The sequence below is a fragment of the Columba livia genome, chromosome 2, assembly GCF_036013475.1.
Source record: "Columba livia isolate bColLiv1 breed racing homer chromosome 2, bColLiv1.pat.W.v2, whole genome shotgun sequence".
Taxonomy (NCBI): Eukaryota; Metazoa; Chordata; class Aves; order Columbiformes; family Columbidae; genus Columba; species Columba livia.
The window spans coordinates 35,223,760-35,237,273 of NC_088603.1; the positions used below are offsets into that span (position 1 = coordinate 35,223,760).

The 13,514-nt window shown below is 36.9% G+C and overlaps 1 protein-coding gene across 9 annotated transcripts in view; it reads right to left on the minus strand.

Annotated features, from left to right (window-relative positions):
• The window catches only part of OSBPL3 (oxysterol binding protein like 3), a 96,342-nt gene that overhangs the window by 26,251 nt on the left and 56,577 nt on the right, over positions 1-13,514 (minus strand). For 7 of the 9 annotated variants that reach the window (XM_065051326.1, XM_065051329.1, XM_065051325.1 and 4 more), the window contains 8 exons: positions 11,703-11,829; positions 10,776-10,879; positions 10,535-10,627; positions 9,776-9,932; positions 7,222-7,352; positions 4,321-4,428; positions 1,346-1,480; positions 551-644 (listed from right to left, as the gene is read on the minus strand). In XM_065051326.1, coding sequence (XP_064907398.1) covers positions 551-644; positions 1,346-1,480; positions 4,321-4,428; positions 7,222-7,352; positions 9,776-9,932; positions 10,535-10,627; positions 10,776-10,879; positions 11,703-11,829 — 949 coding nt within the window. The remainder of the gene's footprint in view (positions 1-550; positions 645-1,345; positions 1,481-4,320; positions 4,429-7,221; positions 7,353-9,775; positions 9,933-10,534; positions 10,628-10,775; positions 10,880-11,702; positions 11,830-13,514) is intronic. The other 2 variants (XM_065051332.1, XM_065051333.1) reach the window with 1 other exon arrangement.

A 13,514-nucleotide genomic window follows, 5' to 3' on the forward strand; every position in this document is an offset into this window, starting at 1 on the left:
TTTTTTGTTCTGTTTCTAATTAGCAAGACAATTAAACAAGCATTTGTGCTAACAAGGCTCTCATGATTAAAAAACACAAGAAAAAATCCTTACAGTCATACATCAGGCCTCCCAGTGTTTTCCTTTAAACACTGAGTTCTGCTAAAAGCAACAGAATTCTTAATGTGGTTGTTAAATTGCAAACTGAAAAAAACAAGTGACAAATGGAAAATTACTTTTGGGAAAAAAAAAAAGAAAGCAGCTAGGCTTTGCTACTTTGAAAAATCGTGTGACCATGAAAAGAACTGAAAAGAAGTGGGAGCTGCACCAAAGCAGCCAAGAAAGCAGGTTTCTCTGCTGATACAGAACCACCATCCTGCTGCATCAATGGTGCCTGGGCTCTGTTAATCAGATTAGCCAGAATGTGCTGTTCAAAACCAAACTGAGGCTGTAACAGAAAATAGCAGGCTGTTTACATCTCAAAACCTGTAATATCAAATTATTTCTAGTAAGAGAAGAAAAAAAAAAATCCCCAAAAAAAGAAACAAACACAAAACAACATTGAACTTACCTAAAGTTTGTCGTTCATTCTCTATGTCATTGCTTAGGTTATCTTCTGAGACATTGTCACTGATATCACTTACGTATGAGTCATCATCTGATACCTGAGTGTGGGGCAGGGAAATAAGCAAGATATGCCACTCGTTAAAATAACCCCATATGCACATGAAAATTGTTACTTTCCCCTGCAATTATTATTTTAATAGATTTGAACTGTTTAAGCTCTGTTTTGGTACTACGGGAAAGTACTAAGAACTCCTAAGAAGAAACAATTGAGTTTGGGAGAGATCACCATCACTGAAAATTCGACTATTCTTTTAGTGGAGACATGCTTCATCTTCTTGGCCCCACAGCTAAGAAGTCTTTGCTTATATCAAAGCCAAGGTTTTTATGGAGTCCAAGAAGAGGTGGCAAAATGAGTTATTAAGTTTCAAAATGCATGAGATCAGCCCCAAGGTACCTACAGACACCACAAGTATGAAGATATATTTCTATAGTACAATTTCTTAAGCACGTGTATAATGACTCAAGGCAGACAGTACAATATACAGAGTATCTGCATACTAGCTACCTAATTGCCATGTGCATTAATGTGCATATAAGTGTTCTTCATAATAATTGCTACATTTTACTGTGAAGAGACAATGACAACAAATAAATACATGCAGCATATTGACTTCTAAATATTTTGAAAAATATTCATTTTCTAGCAGTCATCTGATGCACAGCGAGCACTCAGAAAAACTGCATGTTAAGTGGCAAATAAGAAACTACATCAGAATGATGTCAATCTTAATGCTCAGACCTCATTTTCTGAAGAGCTAGCAGACAGCAGGACTTCCTGTGCATCAAAAAATTCTGTGAGAGAGTCAGCAAGAGACAGTCTGCTTTCATTGGAGACCTGGTGAACCAGACCTCTGCTTTCTTCTCTTGAATTTTCCTGTTTAAAAGAAATAACAAGTTTTGAGAGAAGTACCACAAATAGCATTCGTGCATGCAGTTCCACAGTCACATAACTTAAAGGGCTGCAAAACACTGGGAGAAGATTGCACATGCTCCCCTCCTATTTAGTAAAAGGTAGCATGTGTTTCGAAGAGGGATTTAAAACCAGAGTAAAACAGACCAAAGAGAACAAAAAAGAAGGAAAAGAGCAATGCTTATTCAGTAAATCATTTTTTTTTAAAAAAAAAAAAAAAAAAAAAGGATGAAAAAATGCTTTGATATTTGAGGGATTCAGCCAGATATGCACAAATCTATCATCAAAAAGCCCCCAAAAGGACAAAAACTCCCATCTCTTTATATTACATCTTAGATTCACATTCCTTTCTGATCTTAGCAAATGAATTAGTCTTTTCCTCCCAAGCCTTGCTTAATGCAAAGCCTGTGATGCAGTGGCATAAAAAATTTGGAGGGGCAAAGTTGCTTCCTTTATAATAGCAATACTTTCCTAGCTCTCTGTCTTATCACTAGATAATTTTCTATGCTGTTCTTTGGGAGGTTTTCCTTCATATCCACGCCTGAGATAGCTCTGTGATAACCAAAACCAGCACATTATCAAAGCCATATAAGTGACATTGCTTTTGCTGCTGCAGGCACATTTGACTGCCATGGACATCTCAGTAACTCAACCCACAGAAGCTCTACAGACGTTTGGCATAAGCAGAGTCCCAAAAAGTGGCCTAGCAAAGATGGGGTGACCAGTGAGACTTGGTTCATTCTGTGAATGCAGTAAAAAAAGTTGGAGAACACTGTGCACAATTGTTTTCCCTGATAACTCCACCAAGACTAAGGAAAAGGGCTGGCTGCGCCAAAGGAGTATATTAGCTGCTCTCAAGCTTTTCTGCATCAGATGCTTTACTAACCTGTAACTGTGACTGCTCTATCATAATGTTGCTGGAATCGTAGCGTTTTACTTTGAAAACAACATAATGAACAATCTGACAAGTCTATAATCAAGCTGACAAATCTTTCAAATCTTCTCTGCTGGTAGATTCTGTGATAGTATAGAATGTTATTCAGTACGGGCTGATATTGGTGACATGGTAACAAACCGAACTGTTATCATACAAAAGACTTTAAAAAAAAATACTTCTGATATAGCAGCAAGAAAAGAGGAAACTTCAACATTGTCTGTGTGTGGGAAGACAGCTACAGGAGCTTACAAGTTAAAAAAAAAATCTTAAACATGTGAGCATTGCTACTGGGATTCTTTCCAATACTATTTTGAATCTGAGAAGGAAAGTGAGCAGGAAAGACTCACAAAAGAACAGCAGGTTTTTATATTTATCACATGAAAGTTTCAGGTTGTCTTCTTCCATGTTCCCACCCTGACATGTTAACTACAAAATAAACTGCCCAACAGACAAACTAAGCTTTTACCTTACGCAAAGGCTTGAGGTACTAGTTCATACTGTGTCAATTTTCACAGGTCTATCATAGCACCTGATGTATCATTTAGAGCAGCATTTTGTGCAGTGGCCTCATCTTCCTCCCGGCAGCACTACTCTGTCATAGTCCTCAGAAAAATCTAAAACTTCTGCAGTATAAGCGATTTCATCCTTAAGTTCCTTTCCAAACCACGCCAGAAAGAATTTGTGAATGAAACCTCTAAAGGACGTTTTGGAAGCTATTTTTGTCTCATCTGTGTGCGTGTATATATATAGTGCATAGAACAAGTTTCAGAAATAATCCATTGTCATTGCAAGGACCTCCACTAAATAAGAAAATAAAGAATGCCTGAAATTAAAACCAATATATTAATGCTTGTCTGGATAGCAGTTTAAGTGCTGTTCAAATTCTCCTGGGATTAAAAGCAAAAGACATTAGAATGATTAAATACCTTAAAAAAAATCCAAACAAACAAATAACAACAACAAAACCCACACCAAACAATTTCAAACATATAAATAGGACCAAAGAACAGCTCTACTAAAACAGAACTAAACCAGAACCGAATAGCCAGAACACTTAAACTGTCTTTAAAAGGAAAGAATAAGTTATAAAAAAACCCCAGTATCAACATCCACTCAAGTTCTAATGAAAGATTTATCCTACAAGCACAGCAGGTTTCTATATGAGTTAACATTTAGGAAAACCCATCAGAAATAACCCAGTTCTTGCTTCCCTCACTAGCACCATTAACACCCAGTTCCTATATAAACACACCAGACTCGCATGCATTCTACAGCAAGCCAAAAAACTGTCTGAACATCAGCACGTCCCAAATGTCTAACTGGATATGTGGAAGACTGCTTTTCTTTGTGTGAAAACAGGGAAACAGCTGAAAGGGCTTTTGTATGTCTTGCTTCTTTGATCCTTTCATGGAAATGTCTGGTAGTTGTTCTAAACCTTACAAGAGCCACAGCGGTAACCAGCATTCCGAGCTAACAATATTTAGACAGGCAACAGAAAAAAACGCAGAACTTGAAAGTTAACAAGGGAATAAGGGGGAGAGAAACAGCAGCACAAGGGCATCAAGGTGGCAGGTCTGTTCATGCTGAATAGGAAGCAGATGGAAGGTGGGGGAGAACACTGGGAACCGGCAGCACAAAGCAATGAAAATGTGCTCAGGAAAACTGCTCACAAGGAAAGTCTTTCAAATCACATATTTCACAATGCATCATCAGAAACGACTCATGACCACGAAAGCGGGCTCGTTTTACTAACACGACACACCATAGGGAGGACACGAAGAACAGGACAAGACGCAGCTAACGCAGCACTGTCTAGATGTGGGGGCTTGAGGAACAGACACCACTGAAAGAGGAAATCCATACCCACCTTCACCAAATCTGGACTTGATTTTGCATTAGATGCTGAATCAAGGATCATAGACTCGGCATGTATTCTGCGTAACCGGTCTTTAAGATCTGTGTTTTGTGCTATTGCCTGGAATATTTAACAAAAATATTGGGGATATAAAGTTCTCTCAACTAACTTGAATGTGGCTTTATTGCGTTAAAAGGGGTGAAGAGTATTTAAAGTGCAGCATAAAACACCACCACATGATTTTTTTACTAGCTCAGCAAATCATTTATTATAAATGCTTCAAACCTTGTTCCTTAGCTCTCAAAACTATTTTTGTTCGGTGTGAGAGAAAAGACACATAAATGGAGGAAAAAAGCCAAAGATGGCAGGGATATTTCAAGTTACCAGATTTTTCAAGCGGATTTAATAAGTCATAAATGAATTTTGTGCATCTTTTTTTCTTTTCAAGCTTTCTTCCTTCACCCCCACCTTCAACCTAGCCTCTCTCAACATTCTTACTCTTGCCACATCCCAAACCATTTGATTTTGCCATTAGCCTCATTTACAGACAGTTCCTTTTTCCACTGGCAGAAAAACACAACTTAAATTCAGACAGGTAGAAGCACAATTTGTGTCCTATAAGCTTATAAGAGCAGTGATCAGAATAAAAAGCCTCTACTGCAAAGTCATGTTTGTTTCATGTTATTTTGTCCTGCTGGGTGCATCTGATGGACAGGTGTCACATTAGATTTATAGGAAGAGAATGCAACCCTCTCTGCAATGAAAATATATCTGTAAAAAAAAGATGGAGTTACTAACTTTGGAACAATGCTAAAGACTTACTGCCCATTTTAGTGACCTGAATCAATACCAGGATGTGGGGAACCCTGCTGTTCACACATTCACTTTGTCCCACAGAGGCTTCTGATTTCAACAGTAATTTTTGTTGGAAATAGTCTGGAGGGCAGGAAAGACAATAAGCCCAAAGTGGTGATGGAAGGGAGAATATAATTTCCGGCTTTACATGAGTGTGATCTGAATTCGCCATACAGGCAAAAATCATTGCTGTGTAAAGTATTCAAGTGGACAGCATTGCATTACACTCACAACAAATGAGTGCAAAAAAGAATTAACACAGCTTTCCTGTAATAGTATTCTCCAATTTTTATGTTTGCTACATAGTGTTTTCTTCTTCTATTGTCTTCTTCCCCCCCGAGAAATAAAAATATGGTACTTTTTCTCATTCTGTCTTTGCTTTGCTTAGACTGTGTATAGGTTAAGAATCCTGTCTAAATGAAGGAGAAGCAGAGGCAGGGATGCCACGTTTGTGGTGTTTTATCCACTTTAAATCTGTTCACTTTTCTTCCCCTGCCAGGCTAACGAAAGCAAAACAGAGTTATGTTTGATTTTTTTGTTCTTCATGTACAGAAAACAAAGTGAAATGAACAACAACAAACACTAAGTCAAAGTCATCAACACAGGACTCTTGCAAGGAAGTCCTAGAAATATGTCAGGTTTATCAGATCTGTGCTTCCATACATCTTCAGAGAAGCTTATTCCTTTCTCCTTCAGGATGCTTTGCTGTACAAGGTGAGAAACTTTCTGTTGGCATCATGGCTTTACAGATCTATAGGCTACAAAGAGCTTTCACAGGTGTTAACCTCTGCTGAAACTGCCAGGGTTCACAGGTGACTTCTGGATTGGCTACAAAAGGCTTATTAAGTATCAGATAAGACCTAAAAGCATGACTTTCAAAACAACATTTAGAGGTTGAAGATGGTCAACAGAACTTCATTGCTCAGGAAAAAAAATTCATGCTGAGTGTTCGTGGAGTTCAGAAATCTTAAACCAGAATCTTGGACATAAAATGGTAGACAAATAAGACTAGAAAAACAAAAGTCACCTATTCAACTATCATGAGTAGAACATCTGAAAGCCAAAAACAAAGAAGTGCAAGTGAGTGAGTATCATTGCCATGCAACAGGTTTCAGCTTTCTCTAAATACTCTGTAGACATCATGGCCTCTAAGGGTTTAGGCAAAGAGGCATAGTGTATGCCTAAAAAGCTATAACCATATATAGCTTTTTTAAAGGAAAAGGAAGTTTGCATACTGAAATGATTCTAAGATGACCTATATCACATTTATCAATACCAAGGAGTCTCCCTTGCCTCTGACTAGGAATTTGCAACAAACACTGAAATTTTAAGACCATGGTAAAGATGGCCCTTGTTGCTCTGAAATCAGATCACTGTTTGGTTGAGATGTTTTAACATGACCAAGCTGAAAGTTCTGGTCTCAATCAATTACAAAAAGCACACCAAACAAAACCCCTGCCTTTTTAAAGAACACAATCTTCTGTAATTTATAACAGAACTCTGCCCTAACAGCTCCATTGCTGCTTTTAGGTGACTGAAGATAATTAAGGTTGGAAGTCTATATAAACAAGTTGTACTTGAATTTGCTTTGTGGTGTCTTGGTGCAGTGTGATGAAGCTCTAGGGCATTACAAGGGGCAGCTGAGTGCTTTCAGCCACTATCATCTTTATTTTATGCCAAGTCACAGTGTGAATTCTTGAGTGCTGTTTAGGAACAGGAAAGGGAAACCCGCAATCTACCAGAACTGAGCGACTGAACATTTTATGTTTTGAGAGAAAGTAGACTCATTGTCACAGAGCAGCCTTTTGATTCTTAACGTTAAATGATACAGATTGTATTATATACCTAAATCAATCTTATCTACTTCAGTGATTTCACAATACCTTTAACACTTAGGAAAGAGTCTTTGAAAAACGCCATCTATAATAACTTAGTATGCTTCAATACTGCAAGTACTAGCACAGAATAGTCACTAAAGAAACAGAAATTAACTACTATGAAATATAGAAGTAGTATCTGATGACAATGAAGCCTGCCAAACTTTGGCATGTCACTTACAGATGTTAAGGCATTCTTCAAGCCAACTATTTGTGCAGATGGAGAGGAAGATGCATCGTGCTCCAGCATCTGCTTCAGCTTTTCTCTCTCTGTAGATATGGTGCTGAATGCTGACCTCAAGGTGAAGTAAACTAGAACCATTTCGTAAAAAGTGACAGTTAAAAACAGCTACAAATGGTATCCAACCAACTATGTAAAACTTCAACAAAACATGATGACAGAAACAAGAATTTAGTTTGAGAGATCCAGAGTGGGTTACTAAAAACAAGTCATATTAATCAAGGTTATAGGGTAGATTTTTTAGTAGAAGAAATGTTTATGGTGAACGCTACCATGTTGACTATATTAGCCACAGTCAAAATTACTCCGATTATTTGTGACAGATGGCAACAAAGCTAACTAACCACATCTGCTCTTCACTTTCTTTTGTTCCCCAATTAGCTTGAATCTTCAGATGGTCATGACTCTATTCCACATTCCTTTAATAATTCCAGTGGTGGAGAAGAAGAGAGGGAAGAAAAAAAGTGAAATAGGAAAAAAAAAAAATCAAAAAGCAGCTATAACACATACTGTGCCACAGCTATAGGGTTAGTAGTTTCCCCATAAGCAAGCCAACTGTGGTGTTGAGTTTTGTTATCTCTTTGGGATAAAGAAATTTCAGCTTGTTAGATGATTTAGTGACTCAAAGGGTCAGATCCTGAACGTTGTGCACATTACGCTGCTACTTCTACTCCTTCCTGAGTCAGTATCACCAGCCTGAAACATTCAAATCAGACAACAGATCATGCAATTTTAAAATTACTAGATTTTTAAAGGGGAAATGCACTTTCCTCGTTTTTTTTACTTCTAAGGCATTTAATCTTTTCTTTAACCACAAGGAACAAAAATGTATTCGAGTAATATTTGTTTATGCAGGATTTCAACATTCATATTCAATTGGAGAATTAGAGGATTTCTGGAGGCCTAATTAAGCCTTGTAATACAGTCATGAGAATGGGCAATGTAAAAATCTATCCACCTACAGGGAAACAACATGAAATCTGAGCATGGATACATGGAAAGGGCAAAGAGCAAGGAATGTCTGATACCTCTCCTCATCATCCACTCAGGGCTGACCTGAATCATCACCACTTCATTAAATAATGTAACCTAATTTACTCTTATAAGAAAATCATCTTAGGTGTATTTCAACACTGCAAACCATTACCCAAGCTAATTCTCATGCTTTAACCTATTTGAAGAAATCTTTAACAGTATTGCAGGGAGTGGAGAGGAAGATGCATCCACCCTGATCTATTTTATTATCTTAGCCTTTCATGTCAAAATCTTCAGTGACCTTCAATGTAATTTAATAAGTTGTATAATAGTTAAATTTTCAATAATTATTACAGACTAAATTACTAATGTTACATTTTATTTAACTTGTATCAAAAGCTAAAGCAAAAGTTGTCTTCGCTACTCTTTTTTGGAAGGGGTAGGGTATAAAGCAACTTTTTGGGAAAAAAAAAAAATCTTTGTACTCTTAATAAAGCGATACTGTATTAAATAGCACCAAGTCAATTGTCCCTTCGATGCATGGGTCAGTCTAACCAAAATTTCCAACACAGACATTTTAGGTAAGATGACCTTGACTAGGCAATTTCTTTGCTCTGCTTAATAGCAAGTTTCCTGACTGCACCCCAGCCCCACTTGTTTTCTTGTTTTGGAAAACATACATCAGTTTTGACTATAATTGACTTAATAAAGTTTACTACTTAGATACTTTTCTTACATAAAAGAATCAAGACACATCAGCACTAGAAGGGAAAAACAAGCAAAGAATGCTTATTGATAGCATCAATCATTTTCTTCTGCAAAAGAGGACAAAGCCAATACTCCCAAAAGTCTATAAATGCTTAAGTGCCTTCTTCACAGAGATCACTTCAACAAAAAAAAAAAGTGTTTCTGGTGCGAGGATGATGGAGCAAAGGGCTGCTAATGAAAAATGATTCTGAGAAGAAACCATTTCTAGTCAAGCTGCCCCTCTGGCTGCTTTACATGATTTTACTCTTCTGTATTCACTAAAAATAGGTTACTACCATAGCAACCCTTGCATCACCAACAAATGTTGACTCTGAAACACAGTGAAGCACGCCAAATACACAAACATACATGTGCTCACATACACGCATGCATGCAAAGACAAAAGAGTATAAATCTGCTGTTGTATTTATAGCAACTGATTTTCGGATTGTTATCTTTTGGCAAAAAAATCCAACGTAAGTTTAGCACATAAAACAAAGGGCTGTCCTTCACTAGACAAAAAATTAAAAAACAAAAAAAAAACCCAAAACAAACCAACAAACAAACAAACAAAACACAAAAAACCAACACCTTTAAGTCACTTTTTTCAAATTAGTCAAGATCTCAACATTTGCAATTCCTCAAGGGAATGACAGGAAGGGAGGGCATTTTCTGCTTTTCCTAAACATCAAACAGGAAGCATTCTCAGACTTCACATCATAATTTAAATTGTGATGATATAAAACCACCCACAAAAGACGATTTCATTTACCTTTATGTGCAATGTGAAATAAGTCCTCTTGCATTTTAGTAAATTCTGATGATGTTTCAGAGCCATCGGAGTAATTTTTCTCCTCTACAAAATCTATTGTTGATAAGTTAGGATTGGAAGCATGCAGTCTCATAGGGGCAGAAAATACTGAAGGCACCTGTAAGGAGGATGGCCATTTGTGACGTTTTTATAAACTGTAAAGACAATTTTGTTTTATTGTATCCACCTGGGTTACATGTTGGAGACACCAAAAATGGAAAAATTACTGACAGTTACCAAAAGGCTTGAAATGGATGACACCTGTCAAAGGAAACCATAGATACAACTTTGCCCAAGATGTCACAATTGAAGATTTGGCAAAACTCCAAGAAATAAGTCATTGAGAGCTGTAGCATATAACTATACTATTTTGCTCTACTTATAAGTAACTTATCACATGGTCTCTGGATGCAAATGTGTACAAAACTATCTGGAGAATTTGCAAAAATCTATATTGATGAGAAAAACCAACACCACAACACCCCAAAGTGGAGACAGACTGAAAAAATGGGTGAAAAACGTGGCCAGTTTCCTGAAGGCAGCAGGGCAGATCCTATTGCAGATATCAATGACAACATTTCTGTGTTTTGTCTGATCACTTAGAATGAGGTAGCACAGGACACTACTTGGAAAGATTCATATTTCCTAAACTGGTTACACCAAGAAGCGATCAGTAACGAAGATTTAGAGAAAGATGGGAACTGAAAGGACTTAAATTACCTGTAGCATTCCTTTAGCCTCTTTCCCAACAACCCTGGACCGCCACCTCCTGTGTGTTCTCTTTTCCTTCTTTGGGCTTTCAAAAGGTCCAACCTTTTAAGAACATGCAGGACAAAAATTTTACAGATTGCCACAAAACTAGCAGAGCTAAGAAGAAATATATTGACACTTTAGGATTTGGGGCTGTTTTTTGGAATGGCAAGGCAAAGCCTTTTTTGGTTTTGTTTTTTGAACAACAAACCTGCATAGCATTTATAGCAGGCGCTGAATACGTCCTGTGAAGAACATCCATGCTCTGTAACAGCTGGTTCATTTCCAGTAAATATGTGTGACAGTTCGAGAGGTCTGTTTTGAACAAGAGAATATTTTCAGTTGCCCTAAAGTAACAGACACACTGGAAGTTTTTTCTCTGTAGGTTAGCTTTATTTTGAGTATAGCTAATATAAGCTATTCATTAGATGACAGGATGAAAAGCTTGTATCCTTCTATCTTCAAGTTCAAATTCAAAATATGAAATGTATCTACATGGTGTGTATAATGATCACTATATTTTATCCTAGTTGGTTGCAGAAAAGTAAGAATAATGTGATCATTACTGCAGTTTGGGACTAGTTAGAGCTCCTCGTGGTGAGGGTAACAATTCCATAGGCATCAAGACTGAATTGTACAGTTTGAGCTAAAGATGAGGCTCCTCTGTATTAGAGCTGAAACTCACTGGTGGTTAGAACTTTCCCAAATAAGTATCACACAGACACTACCAACAAGAGAAAGATCTTCATGCTCTTAGGAAAGCATGAAAGCAGAAGATGACTTTGAATTACAGTTAGTGATTTTTAAATGACTAGATTTTGGGTGCTTCCCTTTTTTGAATGCTTGGCTTAAGAAAGTTCAAAACTTACTACCGAAGGTGATGTTTGTATATAAAAGAAAATGTACTGAAATATATTGCTTCCTTGAAGAGGTGCCCACAATTGATACCCAACATCCAAAATCACTAGTCCTTCTGAAATCAAGTGATTTGCCAATTAATCAACAACCACCCCTTTGCTCCCTCCAGTTTCAGACAAAACTCATAACTATAATGACTTCTTACAGTGTAGTACTATCATTGTCAATAAAAACTAGGGGAAATATTAGCCTATTTTCAATTTCCTTCAAATATCATTACCTCTTGAACATTTTTCCATGTCTTCAGAAGACTGTAGCCAAGATGAAATCCTGGACTCATTACTCGAAAAGGAAAATGACAAGTTACCTCCAGCTGACAACGAATTCTGTTTGGTCAAGCCGCCTGCCTGTTCCAAATAAGAACAAGTGAATAAGTAACAAATTATATTTTAGTGTTGTATGCACAAATTTTGACAAGCAACTGTTGAGGTCCACAGTCAGGCACAAGGACTGAAGGCATCAATAACATGGAAGAAAAAGAGTGTATGAACAAGACTAGGTGTACAGTCATTGAGCATAGCGTCAGGATATCTAACATAACTGCTGTCCGTGAACAGTGGAAATACTAAAGGAACCAAAAAAAATGCTGAAAACTGAATTTTGAGGAAGGGCAAAATTCTGCATCAATTAAGTAAACTTTATACAATTAAAGAACCATATCTGAACAGGACCAAAGCTGGACATTCTGTTCCTCTCCATGCTCCCCAAAGAAGCCTTCAAAGTAGCTTAAATGCAACAGGCATGTATTTGTTCATGCTGTTTTCCAGTGAAGATAGCAAGACCTACTAGATGTTATTTAAAAATTTTATATGACTGTATATATAAAAAGGTTTATGACTGTAGTATGTGATTTGGCTTGACAGGTCTTAATCCATGTGTGACTATGCACCTCATCTGGGTAAATACCACCCTTTTACAATGTCTCAGTGACCATTTTCAAACTTATCTCATTTTTAGCAGTGCCCCTGCCAGGTGCTTCAGGAGATGCTGGAAATTCTGTGTAAGACCTCATTAAGCAGTGCAATTAAGTTTCCAGTGGGAAGAAATTTCTACTCAATACTACTGTCACTTTGTTATGGCCTATAATGCTGTCTTCTTCTCTAATGTAACTACAAATAATAGTGATTCAAATGCCTAATTAATTTTAGACCTTACTAAACCTTTCATCTTTAATAACGTCTGTGTCCAGAAGTTGCACAAATGACATGCTTTGTCAACATCTTGTTTAAAATCAGTTTTACAATGTTTCATCTAAACTACTATTACATGACTGTTTTACTGGTTATGAGAAAAGCTGACTAAAGTGATTGGCTATTTCCTAAAGCAAACACAAACTTTGTTACCCCTTGTTCACCTTATATCAAAACTCAGGTAGCTTAGGTAGTACTGGTTTTAAATCTGTTCGTAGGAAACATCATCTACATCTCAGTCAGTTGCCATTTTCTTAGTTGGTCTTTTAAAATTTAAAGTATAAGCTCCAACTCGAGTTGCAGAATAAAATAAAATGCCCTATCCACGTGATGTCATTCAGTATGGTGTTAATTCATATAGTCAGTATGCAATAAGCACACTTTTTAAATTAATCTAGGTAGCTTAGCTGTTTTATTCATACATAAAGTTGTATGAGCTCTAGTTATCTATATATGTATACTCATGTAATAACCTCAGCACCTTTAACAGCATAAGTAAACTGAATTTAAAGATGAGCAATTGTAGTGGCACTTTGTGAACAAATCCCACATTTATCTCTTCAGAAATCTAGCTCATATAATCAGCTTTTCCAGAATTCATATAGATGAAGGGCACACAAGCAGGAGGGTAGAAGGAAGCAGGCATTACCAAGAAACAGGCAAAACAGAGTTTGTGTAGCTCCAGTTAGCATAGTTTCGGTTTTGATCAGCATGGCTAAGCTTTAGAATCCAAGCATTCCACATAAATGTATGTAGGTAGATAAACCTACCTCTCAACAACAACTGAAAAAAAAAAAACAAAATTAAATAAAAAATGAAAACTGATCATGTGTTTCTAAAGG